Raw genomic sequence first — 17,877 nt, 5'->3', positions numbered from 1 at the left:
CAGGGTCCCCATGCAAGGGAACACGAGCGTTCAGAAGGGCAGCAGATACGCAGCAACAGACACAGTAGGATTTTTATTACGATACCTAAGTTATAGACATTTCTATAAAACTCTGAAGCAGAGTACTGGTAACCTAAGGAGTAATGAAAGTTGAAGTAAGTTGTAGCTAAAAGAAAGCTCTGTTTGCACCTGGTTTGCAGAAGAAGTCTCCAGGTAGGAATGCTATACTGTACCAGTTTCTGCATAGCATAATGAGATACCTGCCTATAATTCAACAGAACTTGCTATGTTTCAACACATTTTTAAAAGCACATGTGTATGCCCATTTGGTCAAGCACAAGTGAATAGGTTCAGATTCCTTTCATTCAACTACACATGCAACACTGCCAGGGAATTCCTTACACACTGCACTAGTTGCACATGTAATTTCATAGATACAGATTCCTTAAAAATAGTGAATGTTTTAAAAATCTAATCATAGAAGTACAGAATGGCTAAAAACTGCCAGACCTTATTAAAAATGTTACAATTCTGTTAAACAGCTTTAAGTTTCAATATACACACACGCACACAAGACAATTCCTCACTTCTCAGCTTTCAAAGACAACACAGCAGAATATGGATCTCTAAGCCAAAGACCACCAACCCTTGAGCCATATGGGACATTTAAGTTTTTAATGTGTATAAGGAGTACTGTTACTAGAAAACATAGGAAGAAAACACACTTTATTAATACTTGCCTCCATTTGCTCCTCTCTGACTCCCATGACGTCAAAATATATTACAGCTTCTAAGATACACTTACCAAGTCAGAAAAACATTCTTAGCAACACACAGGATCAATCAATAAACCCATTCACCCAAATATTATGCTCAACACTGTAAGCTTTCCTAAATCAAGCTTGTCCTAATTACAAAGCTAACTAAAAAACACAAAATCAAGCAGCCTGGAAAAACAGCTGCAGAAGCTGACAGCCAGGGGGGCTGCACAGTCAAGTCATCTCAATGTTTCCAAACGTTGATGTTATTTCAGGCAGTTAAGGCAAGCACAGCTTTGACGCTCACCACGCACACCCCCTCGCTCCAGTACGCCGCAACGGGGCTAGGTGCGAAGACAGCAGCGACACTGCGCGCGCCCATCCTCACGCAGGTCAGGAGCCCTGCCTTCCAAGAACAGCAGCACTTTGCCCTTCCACGGTTTTCCTCATGGCTACCTCAAAATACCCGCTATGGCTAAAGCTGCCCAAAGTGCTTGTCAGGGTGCAATCCCAAGCTGTTTCAGAGATAATTGCAACGTGAGGTGTGGGAAGGTTAGTACTGTGTGACAGGCAGCATCTCAAAGTCCCATTCCTTTTCTCCTCTTTCCCTGACATTATTTTCTCCCCCCACCCCAAGGCTTTTTTTAATATTCATTGGTGGTACTGGTTTTTACACAGCAGGAAGCAAGCTATTTTTAGTGTATTAACTCATTTTACGAAGGGCATATGAACTATTTCCGATACTTCCTGTAACGTTTAGTTTTCCTTAATGTCATTATTATTGCCTGACTGTGACGATGTGTACACATGATATGTATATACATGTAAACACAAATGTTTCCTCACTTTTTGAAACGTCTAAATTCTCCAGCCCTATAATTATTAGAACAGTAAAAAAAAAAAAACACCCCACACTTTTTTTCCCCCCAGAATTAAGTCAACAGAGTGAATTTCAGAATGACCAGGAGAATTATTTAGTAAGAAGAATTTAAGAGTCACTTACAGAAACTGAAAGGTGTCATAGTATGGATTAACAAAAAAATTGTGCCCTTAAAGTCTTGACATTGACTTGAGAGTGAGTCACTCTACACGAATTGAAACAAATTTAAAAAGTGAAACAAGCTTCTAGGCTAATTCAGCATTATTTTTTATGTCCCTGATAGTTTCATCTGCATTCAGCATCCACAGAAAACTGTTTACTGTAATCAAAAGACAGACACTTAAAAGCAGTTTTCAGGGTTCTCCAAAGTGTTATTTGTATGGGAAAATACATTGTTAATTAGTCCACATCTAATGCATAAAGTAGTATAGTACCCAGTTCAGCACTAGAAGTGCTGCACATGCTTAAGGAGTTACACAGCAAGCATACTTGTAACCATTAGTTACATCATTTTAAAAATTGTTTTTTTCATATTCATGGATTTTTTTTCCATAAAGAGTTTGTTGTTAAAAACAGATCAACTGCATTTCCTTTCTATATGAAGAGCTACTAACTAGCATTATTTTCCTCACCACAACATATTCCTGAAAAAACATAAAAGCAATTATCACCATTTCCTCAGCAGCAAAGTCTATCGGGGATTTTTACAACTTTGACAGATAAAAAGGACTTGGTGTAATGGAATTCAACCTGCTAAAAAAAGTGACAAGGGACTAAAATATACATTCATAGAATGAAGTTATAAGAGGACAGCACTGTCTGCATCATCCAGTCCTTTCCTTGTGCCAGAGAGAGACCGTTCCCTGTAGAGCCTCTTAAAAGACCTAATTTTAAGTCTCTTGGCAATAGAGCTTCCACCAATTGCCGTAAACCAGATTTGCAAAACAAGACTTTCACTCAGTGAAAACAATCCAATACTAATTTTTCATGTAATATTCAGTTTATTTTACACTGAAAGCGATAAGCAATATATTGCAGCTTTGGTGTTAACAGAAGGTGTTTAATGGCACAGAGACTAGCACAAAGGCTCCTGGTTTTGGCATCCACAAAAGCTTATGTTACAAATGGATTGTTAGCAGAGACAGGCATTAAGTTTCAGTGTATTAAAGAAAATGCAACCTATTCCCCCACCCAGCTACTGCCAGGCAGAGGCAGCAGTGACCCTGAAGGTTTGCAGGGATGACTAATTCCTGGTTCTTCAGTCCGGGTTTCAAAAGTACCAAGTAACTCATCTGCCCCATTGATGCAATTACCTACCATGTAAAACATCAAGACACCATTCGGTCCCAGAGTTAGTCTTGAACCTATAGGCACAATATACAGAGTATCTGAGGTGTGGAAGAGGCTACTTCTGCTGTGTTTTATATTCAGAAAAGGAAGCTCAAAGCCCCTAATTCACATTTAAATAACCTTTACACATTCTTCTCCTGGACTTTATGGGTTTACAAATTATCAACACAACACAACAAATACTGCATAGAAGCTCTCTGGCAGTGAGGTTCACAGCAAGCATGCTTCCAATCCTTCTTTCTGGAAGAGGCTAACTCAGTCTTGCCAGGTGTGAAAAAGCACTGTCTGCTAAAACTTGTCAGATCACTTACTGCTATGTGTAACCCAGGACACCGACTGCTAAACTTCCTTAACCTGGTTTTCTTCCCTAAAAGCAGCTATGACAACGTGGTCTGTTACTGCGCATGCTGACAGCTGATATGTGAACAAAGTCCTTTGCAAGGATGTCACTAGTCACCTGCAGAACATTTTACTCGTGGCTCATCCTACCTTGTTGCTGCCTCAAAATTCTCCTAAAGGGTGAAGTAGTAGTGTAGTAGTACTGCATCCTGTAGCTTGCAGAACATGTCAAGTGTTTCTCTCTAAGCATTCTGCTTTTTCTTCAAATTAATCCGAGCAAAATTTTACTGAGAAAATGCAAGAGAAGATGATAAAAAAAGAGAGACTACGGGGGGGGGGGGGGGGGGGGGGGGGAACCAACCCCGCCAAACCACAGAAGCAGGGTGCTTCTTAGGGAAAAAAAAAGAAAAACACCAACTTTTAAAAATAAGCTCCCTTCCCAATTGCTCTATGTCTTTTACATGCTCTGTTGACTGTGTTCAGGGTTAATCTATTTCATTTATTGACAAATTAATAAAAATTAATGCGGGCTCCGTCAGCTCTTTACACAGTGTCTTACAACTGCTCCTTTAGTAAGTTGCTGACACCATTCAAGGCAAATCCATGGGAACTTTCTTCACTTCATCCAAGGGAAACTTCATTCAGAGTTGAAAACCAAGAGCTCATTTTGAATCAAAGATCCTTATGCTACAACTTTATGTGAAAGGTGACTTCAGTGCATCAAAACAAGTCCAAAATATTTGAAGCCATTTTGTCAAGTCCAAGAAATATAGGGGATTTCAAGTATGTCAAGCTGAACCTGGCCCAGATGATGGAAGGCTGCAAACACATTAATTTACCTTGAAATAGATCACAAAAGGTCAAAATAACTGCCGGATTCAGTTAGTCTTGAAAGTGAACCTTGTCATTTCTGTGCAAGAAAAGTAAGAAGATGATGTCCCCTTCCTCCCCAGGTTTGTCTGTATTTCAGCCTCCTCTATTACATGCAAATACTCCTACCTGCCAACTCCAAGATGCTAGGAGGATTTACCAGGGCATGGGATGGGGTGGAAATGCAAGTGACAGGGCAGAGATCAAGGGGCAAAGTGCCCCCAGGTAGGTGTGGCTGAGCACCTGCAGGGGACAGATTTGCCATGGGGGACATTGGCCATTTGTAGCAGTAGGTCACGGTAACAGCTGAGGCATGAGCACAGTGGTCAGCATCAGGTCTGCTTCAGAATGCTCCCCCTTATCTTGTCACCCAGCTGCAAAACCCACCTGCCTAGGGAATGGAGCAGGAACATTTCTAGTTTTGGCACCACATCCCATTCCTTTCTTGTACTCACAAATCATGCCAGAGTAGCAAGAACACGATAGATCCCAAGTCTAAACATGACAGGTATCAAGTTTACGATGTACCTGAAATCTTAGGGTTAGAAAGTAGCTCAAGATTAAACTACCACAAGCAAACAACTTTAGGAAGACTACACACTGAGCTCAGGAAACTTACTGGAAGTAAATAGTCAACTACACAGATTTTAATTGCAAAAACCTATAATTTCTTAAAGACAGACATGTAGCAGAATCAAATTAAAGTTTTGGACACTAGTTCTTAAACAGTATTATAGGCTTAAAAGACAATGTATTCCAGTTAAACGATCATTTGTGAGAATACATTAGAAAAAAATCAGATTTTTTTCAGTCCAAACAATTTCTTGGGAGCTAATATTATCACCTGGGTGTATGTAATAGTAACAACCACCAACTCCAAAGCAGCAAATGGGAATTTACTTTAAAAAAAAGTTTTGAATTATTTAGTAACCAATAACAAACTCGGAATCTCCTGTGCTGCATTTATATGTACTTACCTACAAGTAAGTAGGCACTTACACTTGGAAGTAGGAACACTACTCAGCTACAACTGTTTTTTCTTGCCTCCCACAGCTCATGCACAACTCCACCACCTGTCCTGTGAAGCCACCAGCTAATAATATACACCAATACCAAATTCTTCTTCTGACAATTCCCCTGCAGGCAAGCTCTCTTTAAACTGTTTTTCCTGCTTGACTGGTTTTCACGACATTCTTCATATTGCAGCCCCTAGGAAATGAGTTTCTACAGCAAAGATCTTCTCAAGTCTGCTCAGAACATACCTATCGGCAGCAGTGCAATAACTGGAGCTTTTCTGCTTGCAAACCCATGGCTCTTGAACCAACTGCTGGCACAGAGCACCTGAGATGTCTTGGACCATACTCGTTATTAAATACAGCAAATCAGGGAACAGTGTCATCACATAGAGTTCAAATAATTATCTCCATTAATACAGACGTTTTCTTTCTGATCTTCCCTGAACCTTTGAAAGTGTTTAAGGATGTAATACAACAGATAGTTTAAATGGGTGCTGGAACAGTGATGTAGCATGAACTAAACTAGACCAAGAATTTTGTGTAGTGACCCTAGTAGTCAGTGTTTATGTATGAAAACTTGATTAAAAGATCAAATATGTTTCCACAAAACCTATGTAATTCCATGCAAAGGGTGGTCCATGACCACTGAAGAGGAAATTCAAAATTTTTCCTTCAGTCTGTGGCCTATGCTCTATTTCTTAGGGAACCCAAAGCAGAATTTCCCTTTCATGGCAAATCCCACAACACCTAAGTATTCTGCAAAAAAAACCCCAAACAAACAAGCAAACAAACCCCTCAGCTTTACAACATGCTTGAGGACACATTGGAAAGTCTCCTAGAGTCTTTAACTACTTGTAATTAATCCACTAATTTTCATTGCTCAATCTGAGCCACAAGTTCAGAACATCTGGCCTTCCTGTAACATCAGTGCAGCCAGTTTAATATGCATACACACACAAAAATATCAGATCCAGGTCAACTGGCATTTAATATTCAGAAAGACATATCAATACTTCCCTTATGATGGTGGCTATGCAACTTGCATTTTGTACATAGATATCACTCCTAATATAAGTATATCTTAAGAGCATAAGAAAATATTCTTCTGAAATAGAATTAACATACCTGATCCTCAAAAGCCCTCTTGTTATTTGTGGCAGACAGCACCTATCCATTCACTAGGATGAGTAAGACTCCGATCAGTGAAAATGAGGAAGGAACAGAAAACATGCACAGCTCACACAATTCAAAGAACTGGAGTTAGTTAAACAGCCATTCTTCCTTAAAGTGATTAAGGGTCATTACTCAAGAGGAGCAAGCTCACATCAACTTGAAGAACAATTGCAGAACCACCACAAAGAAGTTTAAAGCTACCTTAGGAGCCTGCAAGGGAAACACCCAAGTAGTTACAGCCTTAGCTCTAAAAAAGTCACCCACCTTATATATGACAACACCTGAACAGACTGCAGAGACCACATGAGCCTGAATACAAGAAAATTCTGTCCAGCTAAAACCAAGCAGGATCTGAAAGTGCGACTCAGGCTTGCTTGATTATTCAGACTACCCTAATCCTTCAGTATATGCCACAGTGAACAAGGTGTACATTTCAGTACCTCAGCATTGTCAAAAGAAATGTTCTGAAAACCCAATGTGAGTCATCTCATTTCAGAATGGTTTAGGAAAGCAAGCAGAAAAATGTTTGGGTGAGGTCTAACGGTAATTATGTATTACAAGCTGCTCTACATAGGTACATGTACCTATTTTTTTAATCTGAAGAACTCCCCCGGCAGCTATCATGTAAGTGCTGAAAGCTCAAAGCAGTAGATTTATCTGTCTTGTCAGCATCATGCTTAATTCCCAAGGAGGAAGAGATTTCCAGACTGGTGCAGAAAGGGCTATGACCACTTTCAGGAAGCTTGTCACTTCATGCTTAAGTGTTTGCTTGCAGAACAAGATATCTGTAGATACTTCTATCAGTTACACTTTTACTTAGCAAGACAACTTTATACAGCATAGTAAGAAATGTGACTGCATACGCCCACATATGCAGCAAACGACCATCCAGCTACTGCAGTGAACCACCAAAAAGACCACCTTGTTGCAACTTCTGTAAGTCTTTGCAGTAAACTTCAGTACTGATGCAGGTTACCCGAGCAGTAACACACTGTTTAATTTACACTGTGACTGTACTGACAAGAGTATCACAAGTACATCCAGACACTGCAGTGACATCCTTACATGCAGGACACTAATGAACAATGCCAATTACTTCCAGTCCAGCAGAAGATAGGACTTGATGCCATCTTTGCTCTGAGAAGGAATGCTCTCTACCACCTAAACATACACATAGAAAGGAAGACTTTTCTGCCTAGAAAACAGTTTCGTATGTCATCTTACATTGGATACTAAAAATCAGAGACAGCAGCATTTACATCAACAGAATTGTATGCCCTGTGTCTTTCAGTAAACTAGTAAAACAGTTACCATTAAGCAAGTTGAAGTCCTTGAGTCTTTTAGTCTTCCTTACACTCACTAAGCACCCCCTTACAACTTAGTAAAGGACAGTTTGTGGAGGCTTGACTTGCAGATTATGCTTTACAGTAAAGCAGTGCTACTGACAAATTTATTAAAAGCTTTAACAAACTCAAGCCAAAATAATACATTTATGACCTCTGAAAGAGAACAGCTCTTGCAATTATCTGCATTATGCACACAAATCATTTTAGGAAAGACTAAGCAAGACAAGAGAGGGTAAGACAGAAGCATAATCTTAAAGGTTTCTTTACCCGACATCATTATGCTGAGAAACCTGCTTTATAATACACAACTCCCACTCCTGCTTATCAAAAACCTCTACACACAAGGCTACATTTCTCACTTTATCTTGACATACTTTGCATAAACTAATAGTGTTGCATGAAATCTCCCTTAATACAAGAGATATAGATTACAAGAGGAATTCTTGTGTGTTACAGTTATGCTTCACTCTGATTGGAAAATCATTTGTCAGCATGAGACTTGAGGAAGCTTTCTCCTAACTGACCCCGTGCAAACATCCATTTTACATTTGTGATTGGAATATTTAAGTTGCTCCCTTATTTTTGCATTACAGCCATTTACTACACACTTACTGAAGAAGCAATCCCTCATACAGGTTCTTGAACACATTAACTCATTCGCTATATTCCTATGACTATGCACACTCATCTCCCCAGAAAAGCTTACAGCTCTCTAACCTGATCTTTGAGTAGTTTATCCAAACAAAGCAAAAAAAAAAAAAAAAGGGGGGGGGGGGGGGGGGGGAGGAGGAGGGAAGCTACCCACAATAACTTTGTATACTCAGTAATACAATGAGTAACATAAAGAACACATTTTCAACAACTTTGAGTTACAAAGAAACCACCCTTACGGCTGAAGCCCAGGAAATCAAACTTGCTTCAAGCTGAGGGAATATTCAGATGAAGTAATGGCTACATGGTTTCTTCCTTATGATTTTAGACAGCTACTATGGGGATAGGTGGTATTTTGGTCTGACCTGGTAAGCTGTTCTCATGGAAGACTAATGGTTTTAGAAGAACTTATTCCAGAATTAAACTCTATTGTTCTCTGAGGTTAAATATGAACACCTGTAAAATTAATCTGCAAGGCCTTTACCACTTGTATCTGTAACATTTGCACTATGCACAAGAGAAAACCTTTTTCAAAATTAAAGCTGTATATATTAGCATGTATGAAATTCATGTGCAATTGCATTTATTTATAAGCATGCCTGTGAAGTTTAGGGAAGAAGTTTTCAACTCACTTATTTCACTAGCAACCTGGTCCAGTTTTTCTTTTGACCTACTGATCAGAGCCACCTTCATTCCACGTCTTGCCAACTGCAACAAAACAAAACAGGAGACATATGAACAATCACAAATCGCTTTCAAGTTAGTACCCTAGTTAAAGGAATTGCATATTTGTCAAATACCACAACAATATATGACCAGCAAGTTTGAAAAAAATTGCAATTTAATAAAGACATGAAGGGGTAAACCAGGACAAATACTTCCATGCTACTTCTTACTTGATTCTCTTCATGACAAAGTTATTACCTTCTCATTCATCCAACACAGGTGTATAGGCACATTTATAAAATAGAAAACCAACAGCAGGTATTTTACAGAACTTTTACAACACCTCTGCCAGTCAAAGAAGTTATTACCCATAATTAAGCTTAGCATGCCAAGTTAAGATATCCATGGTCACTTGAACAACCAGGTTGCAAAGTTACCCCAGCACTCAATACTTGCTTCCTTTAGTCATGCTCCACTCTTACTTTGTACTAATCATAGGCATAAAGGTTAATTTACTTATGCAGTTCTTTTAGGGAAGCTGTGTAACTCGAGCTGTGGCCAGAGCATATCCTGGTCATCAAATCAGACCTACTGCTGCAAGTTTGTAATGTGATCTAACAACTCAATTTAAAACTGTCTACAGAAAGACAGCTACATATCTGAATTACTCTGCAATGAAAACAAACGATGTTTGTGACTACTACAAGTCCCTGTTCCGGTGAAAAGTAAAAGCAATATATCCACAGTTCACACTGACACTGCCCTTCTGACACTTAACACTTACGTATAAAAAACAGGTAAGTTCTCAGTGCTCCAATAAAACTCCTTCACTGCCTTAGGAAGCACATGAGAATGGGTCTTAAAGGAAATCTAAAAAAAAACCCAAAAGCCATAGTATAGCAACAACCTAAAGCGACTCATCTCATCTACATTTCTAGCAGAGGTAGGCAAACCAAGAAAGCATCTTTCAGAGAGATGTATGACAAAGTTTGTCAGCTAACTCTGTATTTCACTCCCATGTGTGATCTCTAAGCAGAAGAAATCCAATACTAGATCTCTCATGAGCTTAGAGTGAGGTGTGATGAAACCAAAGACACTCACACTAGGAACTGCTAACAAACCACCACCAAATTCAGACTTATGGGTAACTTACACTTTCCACTTAAGGAAATGATCTAGCATTATGAGGACAATTGTCTAAAGGGGATGAACACATCCTCTTCCACGTAAGCACCTGGCTCACTGGAATCAACTTTTCATAAAGCCAAGCAGCGGGCTTGGAGAGCGGAGCAGGGAAGGGAACAACATAGCATTCTCCCATTCCACAGGATCAAGGTGGCAAAGGCAAATACTTTACCTAAAAGTATCTCAGCCTGTGACACCAAGGACAACCTGAAAGCAATCTACTCAGTGTGAAATAGCTGTGGTCCCGTGGGGCAAAAGAGTCCCAGAGATGCTCCTCATGGGTGCAAGCTCCAGACTGTTGACATGCAGTTTTCTTTCTTTCATGCCTTCTTTCAGCAGTCATAACCTCTGGGCTCCCAGATTGCTTAAGTAGGTACCTGAGCTTTACAGAAAAGCATCCAGCTGTACCCGTCTCAAAAGCAGAGGAAGCAAAGCCATGCTAACGCACTCAGTTAGTGGAACCAGCATGTTTAGAGAACTTCCACCTCAAGAGTAAGCTTGAGAGAAACTGATGCCATGTTGACACTAAAGGGACACACTGAGAAGCACATCTGAAATCTGGAAATGGAAACCCATTTGCAAGAGGAATTCTGAGCACAGAGCACATAAAATGGCCAAGGAAAGAGCCTGTAAGTAGGAACAAATACCACTTAAGAGAAGTAATCAAACTTGGAAAACATACAGTGTTCAACAGCAAGTTCAGTTTGAGTCTGATGAAACCAGATCAGTTTCTGCTGAGCACTCTGAATTCACTGGTAGAGGGCTAGCGAGTTGAAAAGAACCACAACAGTCCAAAGAGCAATAATGATCCACTGAGACCCTGGTAACTAATTACGTTTTTATGTAAGGAACAAGGAAGACCCAGTTACTTTGTAGATAACCTGCCATTATACTTGGATCTTTGATCAGTGTCCCTAGGGTCATGAAAAAGCCAAATGAGAAGACCTTAAACCTAATCACAAAAACTCACCCAGAATAGCAAACATTGGGAAGGTGCTCTTGTAGCCTAAGGATTGATGCAAGCAAGAGTCACCATTTTAATGGAGTTGGTGGATGTAGGTGTTGATTTCCTTAAGTCCCATGTTAGTAACTACCACATTTTCCACTTTGGTAGGAAAACATAGCTGCTGTTAAAGCCCTCTCTTTCCAAGATGGAAAGGAATGTCACTGACAGCCCACCAAAGCAGAGTTAAAGCTCCTGTGAGAGTAGGTATAGCAAGAGGATCTACAAAAAGCAATACTAAGCAGATGTGCATAGCAGCGTACTGCAGAGTATGCAACAGGATCACAAACTCTAGTTTATCACTAGCATACAAATACATCTGAGATGAAATTTAACTCATGATTTGCAAACAGCAGACAGCATGAGAGGGGCAACAAATAGAGACTCCTGACCATAGCCTTTAAAACAAACAAACAAACAAGAAAAACCCAATAAAGAAAAAAAGTATGCTGCTTTGGAATCAAAGACTGGGCAAGCATTACCCAAACAGAGAAGAAAACTTGCATTTACTATGGCACTACCTTTCGTGAAGGGGCGGTCTAGTGATGAAAGGGATATCAGTGCTGAGCAAGGAATAAAGATCTTAATACTGCAAGAGTGAAAAGTGTAAAAACAGCCCTTTGCTTGGAAAAGAAGGAAAGTAACCAACAGAGCAGAGTATAACCAGAGAATCCGTAAACTTGTAACATTCTTCCATCACTTACTGGTGACCATGTCAAACTTTCAAAAAGGAGATTCTCAACACACCATTACATTTGTCACAAACTCCAAGGAGAAGGAAGTAATCTGCACTATTATAATCACAGCCATCAGTGCCCAGGCAGCTGTATGCCAGTGGCATTTATAGTAACCTGATGGGAATTTCTAGTAGAAAGTCAAGCCTCTACTGGCAGTCTTATGAAGACATCTCGAGTTAATTGAAAGATTAATAAGTCTTTTCAGGTATTCCACATTTCACCCTGCATTCATACTTGACTTCATCAAGTATTCTTTATCCACGTAAACTGTCAAAGGGCGGATATGTGTTTTATTCTAAGTAAATAAATAACAATAATACATTTTTTAAAATAGAAACATGTTTTATTCTATAGCCCAAGAATGAACATTTGTACCCTTTGGGGTGCTTTTAGGGTGCTCTGTGCCTACAGCAACTACAGCAGAGAAGCTGAAACAGTCAAGTGTTTCCCAGCAGGATCTCATACTTGTGATTGGCTTTCCTAATAGGGGTTCGTATACAGGGGTCTGCCAGCAGCACACATTTGTGTTTGAAGGCAGCCTGGTTCTCAGAGACACCAGCAGAACATAAAACAAGCTGTAGTTTCACTCAACCAATAACCTAACATATAGATCCTGAAACTAATCTCTCATGATGTTCAGAGGATGTCTCCCACACCAGAGGACTTCCTCCTCATAGTGCTGTGCCCTGGGCACAGCTCCACTTGCTTTAGGCAGTTAAATTTAAGTGTTGCATCATTTGCTTCAGTGCTATGTAACTGGGATATATGGCATGTATGAGCTGGCAGCTCTACACCAGAATCAGGCACTGATTAGGCTTAATTCCCTTTGCAGCCAAATCCCCCTATCTTGACCCAGTAAGACAAGGTGCTACTCTCTGCAAAGCAGAAAGGAATCTGGGGGCTAGGGGTGCAGGTGGCAGGGCACACAGGGATGGAAGGGGAAATCTGAAGGGTGAGGACTACCCGTAACGATGAACACTACTTTCCCCCTGGGCTCTGCAGAACAAAAAATTCCAGAGACAGGGAATCTCTCACTGCTGATCTCCTCACACAAAGTCATGCTGGTATTTCAGAGAACACAAAAATGAGTACAGACAGGCTAACTTTGGTACTGATGCTGGAGTTGAAAGTTATTTTTGCTATAAATTGTTGTAGTCAGCACTATTTGTCATGATGTTCTCTGGGCTTATAGGCTAAATTGCCCCATACTTACAAGCACTTTCTGTCTTAAGCAATACATTCCAGTACCATATTTGGAGCCTACATATCCATCAAGAGCAAAAGTACAGTAAAAGAGGTAGAGGTAAAACCCGGCTTCAGAGACTTCATGAACTATAGGGAATAATTGGAACGTACTGCAGGCAGCTAGAAATGCCATTAGTCAGTGCCTGGAAATACCAAAAGGAAATACCAAGGGTTGAGAAAGTTAAAATAATTGTAACAACTAAAAAAGTTAAAAATAAAAACTGAAGGACAAGGTGAGGGCTGAAAATAGTATTCACAAATAAATGAAACTAACAAAAAGGGATACAACTTTTCGCTGGTCACCTGAGGGAGGCAAGGCAAGAGATCTCTTTCTCCACCTTTCTCCACCTTATCTATGTTAAGATAAGATGAAGAGATATGACCTGCTGCTTGACAGAGTTGAGACAGCATGACATCTTGCCAAGGATCAAGATACACTTCCAAGCGATAAGAGTTCTTACCTCTTCCGCATAGGCTTTTCCAATCCCATCAGTAGCTCCTGTGACCACTGAAAAAGACAGACAGATAGGCATTAGTTACTTCACAGAAATAACTGCAATGGGTGTTCATTAGTAGGCCATTAAAGTACTCATTCCAGCCAAGAGACATGTCAAAGTGTCCGGAATAGGCATACAACTTATTAAATCTCTCAGGGAACTCACACTAAAATCTTTCCATATGTAAGAAAACAGAGGAAGAGAAGAAATTATGAGCCTAACAGCTATTTCAAGAAACACATTCAGCACCCCTTCTCATGCCAGCGCTCTGGCCCACTACACCTCTTCAGAAGCTTTGCAGACTAAGAGAGATTTCCAAGTCATTTAACTAAAAAAAGCTCAGTTATGACTATTAAACCAGCTCTCAGCTTAATTTTAAGTATGTAGTAAAATAAGAAGTATCTTAAAGTCTGTAAGCACCCAATAAAACAAACATTTTAGGGCATGGGCAACAGGCCTTTGTTAGTGACTCTCCTGTAGATTTAAGATCCCTGTGACCATTGTGCTTACCAGGAGCAAGTATGAGTGACTGATGCAGCCACCAGTTGTAAGCTGGGCTTCTAGAGCTTAAATTTTTTCACCTGTGGGTGACTGGGATCTGCATCAAGCCTCAAGTCTTTCTAGGATTCTTTTTCCACATGCTGAGAAGCTCTGAGTGACTCAACATGCCATTAGTCTGATGGATTATTCCAGGGCTCTCACCATACCAGTGGCTGATCATATCAGTTTGCTCACTAAACAGCAATTCCTCCATCCAAAATCTGCTTCTCCAACTACTTTTTAAGCAAGCACATTCAGCACCACTTCCTTTTTCTCTCAGCTCTTCCTTCCCACCAAACCCTATGCCTACACCTCAACATCCTCACTCATTTAGCTCTCATTCATCTGTCTCTGTTCTCACTCTCCAAGTGGTTACAGAATATAGTGGATTTTTCTGTTTGTCCTCATGTCAGATCAGACCAGCCTGGTTTATGCTTCTACTGCTTATCCCCAAACATACGCATGCCCAAATAATTGGGCTTGTTTAATGTTTCAGAAAACTGAACTGAGACTGTTGGTTCAACTCTCAGGTCAACCTCTACCTGAGTGAAACTCACAGCAGATGGAGGTGTTGTCCGGCACTGGGATTCAGAAATAACTTCCCTTCAGGGCACCAGAAGGAGACACATTTGCGTGTCTCTAAATTGGAGAAACATGGATCTGATGGAGGGACCGCTTGATGGATAAGGAATTGGCTGGATGGTCGCACTCAAAGAGTTGCGGTCAATGGCTCGATGTCCAAGTGGAGACCAGTGACAAGTGGTATTCCTCAGGGGCTGATGCTGTGAAACATCTTTGTTGGTGGCATGGACAACGGGATTGAGTGCACCCTCATCAAGTTTGCCAACAACACCAAGCTGTGTGGTGTAGTCAACATGCCGGAGGGAAGGGATGCCATCCAGAGGGACCTTGCAGGCTTCAGAGGTGGGCCCGTGTGAACCTCATGAAGTTCATCAAGGCCAAGTGGAAGGTCCTGCACATGGGTCACATCAATCCCAAGCACAAATACAGGCTAGGCAAAGAAGGGATTGAGAGCAGCCCTGCAAAGGACTTGGGAGTCTTGGTTGATGAGAAGCTCAACATGACCCGGCAATGTGTGCTTGCAGCCCATAAAGCCAACCATATCCTGGGCTGCATCAAAAGAAGCGTGGCCAGCAGGTTGAGGGAGGTGATTCTGCCCCTCTACTCTGCTCTGGTGAGACCCCACCTGGAGTACTGCATTCAGCTCTGGGGCCCCCAACATAGGAAGGACATGGACCTGTTGGAGCGAGTCCAGAGGAGGGCCACAAAGATGATCCAAGGGCTGGAGCACCTCCCCTATGAAGAAAGGCTGAGAGAATTGGGGTTGTTCAGCCTGGAGAGGAGAAGGCTCCAGCAAGACCTTCCAGTCCCTGAAGGGGGCCTATAGGAAAAATGGGGAGCGACTTTTCACAAGGGCATGTAGTGATAGGACAAGGGGTAAAGGCTTTAAACTGAAAGAGGATAGATTTAGATTAGATATAAAGGAAGAAATTCTTCACTTTGAGGGTGGTGAGGCACTGGAATAGGTTGCCCCAAGAAGTTGTGGATGCCCCACCCCTGGAAGTGTTCAAGGTCAGGTTGGATGGGGCTTTGAGCAACCTGGCCTAGTGGAAGGTGTCCCCAGCCATGGCAGGGGGGTTGGAATTAGATGATCTTTAAAGGCCCCTTCCAACCCAAACCAGTCTATGATTCTGTGATTTGATTAGTCACTGCTTGCAGATCACCCATAACAGTTGGCATGCAAACAGCAGCCAGAATATTTCTGTTTGAGTAGTAACAGCTAGGAAATGCCATAACCATTTCAGTTTCTGTGCCTGCTAGCTATAAATAAGTGGACGTAATAACAAGTGATGAAGCTGCCAGCGAAGGTCCTATTTGAGCTTGAATGGCCAGCCAACAGTGCAATAACAGGCTAAGAATGAAAGATACAGTCATGCCCCTGACTCTAGCTAGATTGACAGATGACCACAGATGAAGGTACATACACATACATTTATCCCTTCCCTGGTTTCCAGGTTTGTTTGAAAGATGCCATAGCTCCAGTGTGCTAAGGATATGCAGGACCATACTGTTAGCATACTAACACATACTGCACGCACACAATGCTCCAGCTAGTAAACAGAGTTCTAGCTGCTGCACTGCCAGCCCCAGTGAATTTTCTTGAGAAAGCCAAGTGTCTGTGTCACACCATTTTGCCACTTCCTATCCAGCCACAATTAGGGAAGTGTAAGTAACAGTTTTGTTACAGAAACAAATCCACATACAAAAAGGTCAAGCAAGGGTCCAGACGATGAAAAAAACAGACCTTGGAGAAGAAACCAAGAATACATTCCCAGGAGTCCACTTGCCTGCAACCAAATTTGTACCAATACTGTCACCCATTTAGCCAGACAGCATTACAGTCCTGCAGGATGGCACCATCCCCTTAGTTCAAGGACTAAGGAGCTTCAGTTTCAGCCTTGCTGATCTTGGGTTTCACATTATGCATTATCACACAATTCATTATTGCTTTAGGAAAACAATGAAACAAACAAGAGCACAGTGAAAACCTGTATTGGTACCACTCCCCGTTAGGCTTACAACAGTTGTTGAACATGTTCTAAGTTGACCCAATCTGGAAAACATTCCACTTCAGTGACTCAGTGAAAGGGGTTGTTTCCTTCGTTACAGTTAGTGAGGTACCTAAAGAACAGCCATTCCCTATAATGCTTATAGATCATTTCTCCTCCTTCCAATTCAAAATTCACGGACTTAATGGGTTTATTTCCAGATAACAAACTCATCATTTTAAAATACTGTTTTCTGACACTGCAAGTTGTTCAGCTTCTAGCAACTACAGCTCAGAGTGCATGCTCTGTAAGGCAGGGACTCCAAAAAGCATCTATAGCACTTTAAAGGCCTAGTAAAGTGCAAGTACAATTTCAGTCAAGGATATTTACCTCATTTATTGAATCCACTGCTTAGGTAAATTGTAATAGAATTGGCTGGAGCATGAGACTTAAGAAGCTGAAGATCAGGGATTTCTAACTGAAGTACGAGTAACAGGACAGCTCCCCCCTTTTTAGGCCCTACTTCAAATTAAAATAACCTGTAGTCCAGAGGTTAAAGTACCCTCCAGAACAGAACTTGAGAAATGTAAACAAATCTGATGCAGATAAATGATGAAAAACATTGCAAAAGCCCACCAGGAAAAAAAAAGTGCTTCAGCCATCACCTACATAAACAGGCACCTAGCTGATACACATTATTGTTTTGCTTCTGCTGCAGGTAAAGGCATAGGCATCAGATTAAAGTATGCAGCTAGTTTTTCTTTGCAATAAGGGAAATCCTCTTTTCACAAGAAGGCACTAATGCCGTCATTTTATTAGTGGCTCCAATTTGAGAAGGATAACTGCCTCTTGCTCAGTGCTCCCAACACCATCTCAAAGAACAAACACCGTGCAAGGACTGCTTTCCAACATATAACCTAAAAAACACCTTTTTTTCAGGCCACCCTTCTCTTCCTAAGGCCCTTCAAGAGAAGCTGCCTGGCTAGTGAGCAGTTTGGTGGGTCAGAAAGGCTGCCCAGATACCTGCCAGAGCAGAGAGCAATATTTAGAC

General features: G+C 41.1%; 1 protein-coding gene across 1 annotated transcript in view; it reads right to left on the bottom strand.

Moving 5' to 3' along the window:
• Positions 1–17,877, bottom strand: part of HSD17B12 (hydroxysteroid 17-beta dehydrogenase 12) — a 94,436-nt gene that overhangs the window by 44,985 nt on the left and 31,574 nt on the right. Inside the window, 2 exon segments of the mRNA XM_075712669.1 lie at positions 9,016–9,091; positions 13,681–13,727. Of these exon segments, the coding sequence (XP_075568784.1) occupies positions 9,016–9,091; positions 13,681–13,727 (123 nt within the window).

This window comes from Pelecanus crispus, chromosome 6 (assembly GCF_030463565.1).
Source record: "Pelecanus crispus isolate bPelCri1 chromosome 6, bPelCri1.pri, whole genome shotgun sequence".
Lineage (NCBI taxonomy): Eukaryota > Metazoa > Chordata > Aves > Pelecaniformes > Pelecanidae > Pelecanus > Pelecanus crispus.
The sequence above is the reverse complement of the archived record's forward strand: the minus strand, read 5'-3'. Positions and strand labels throughout refer to the sequence as shown.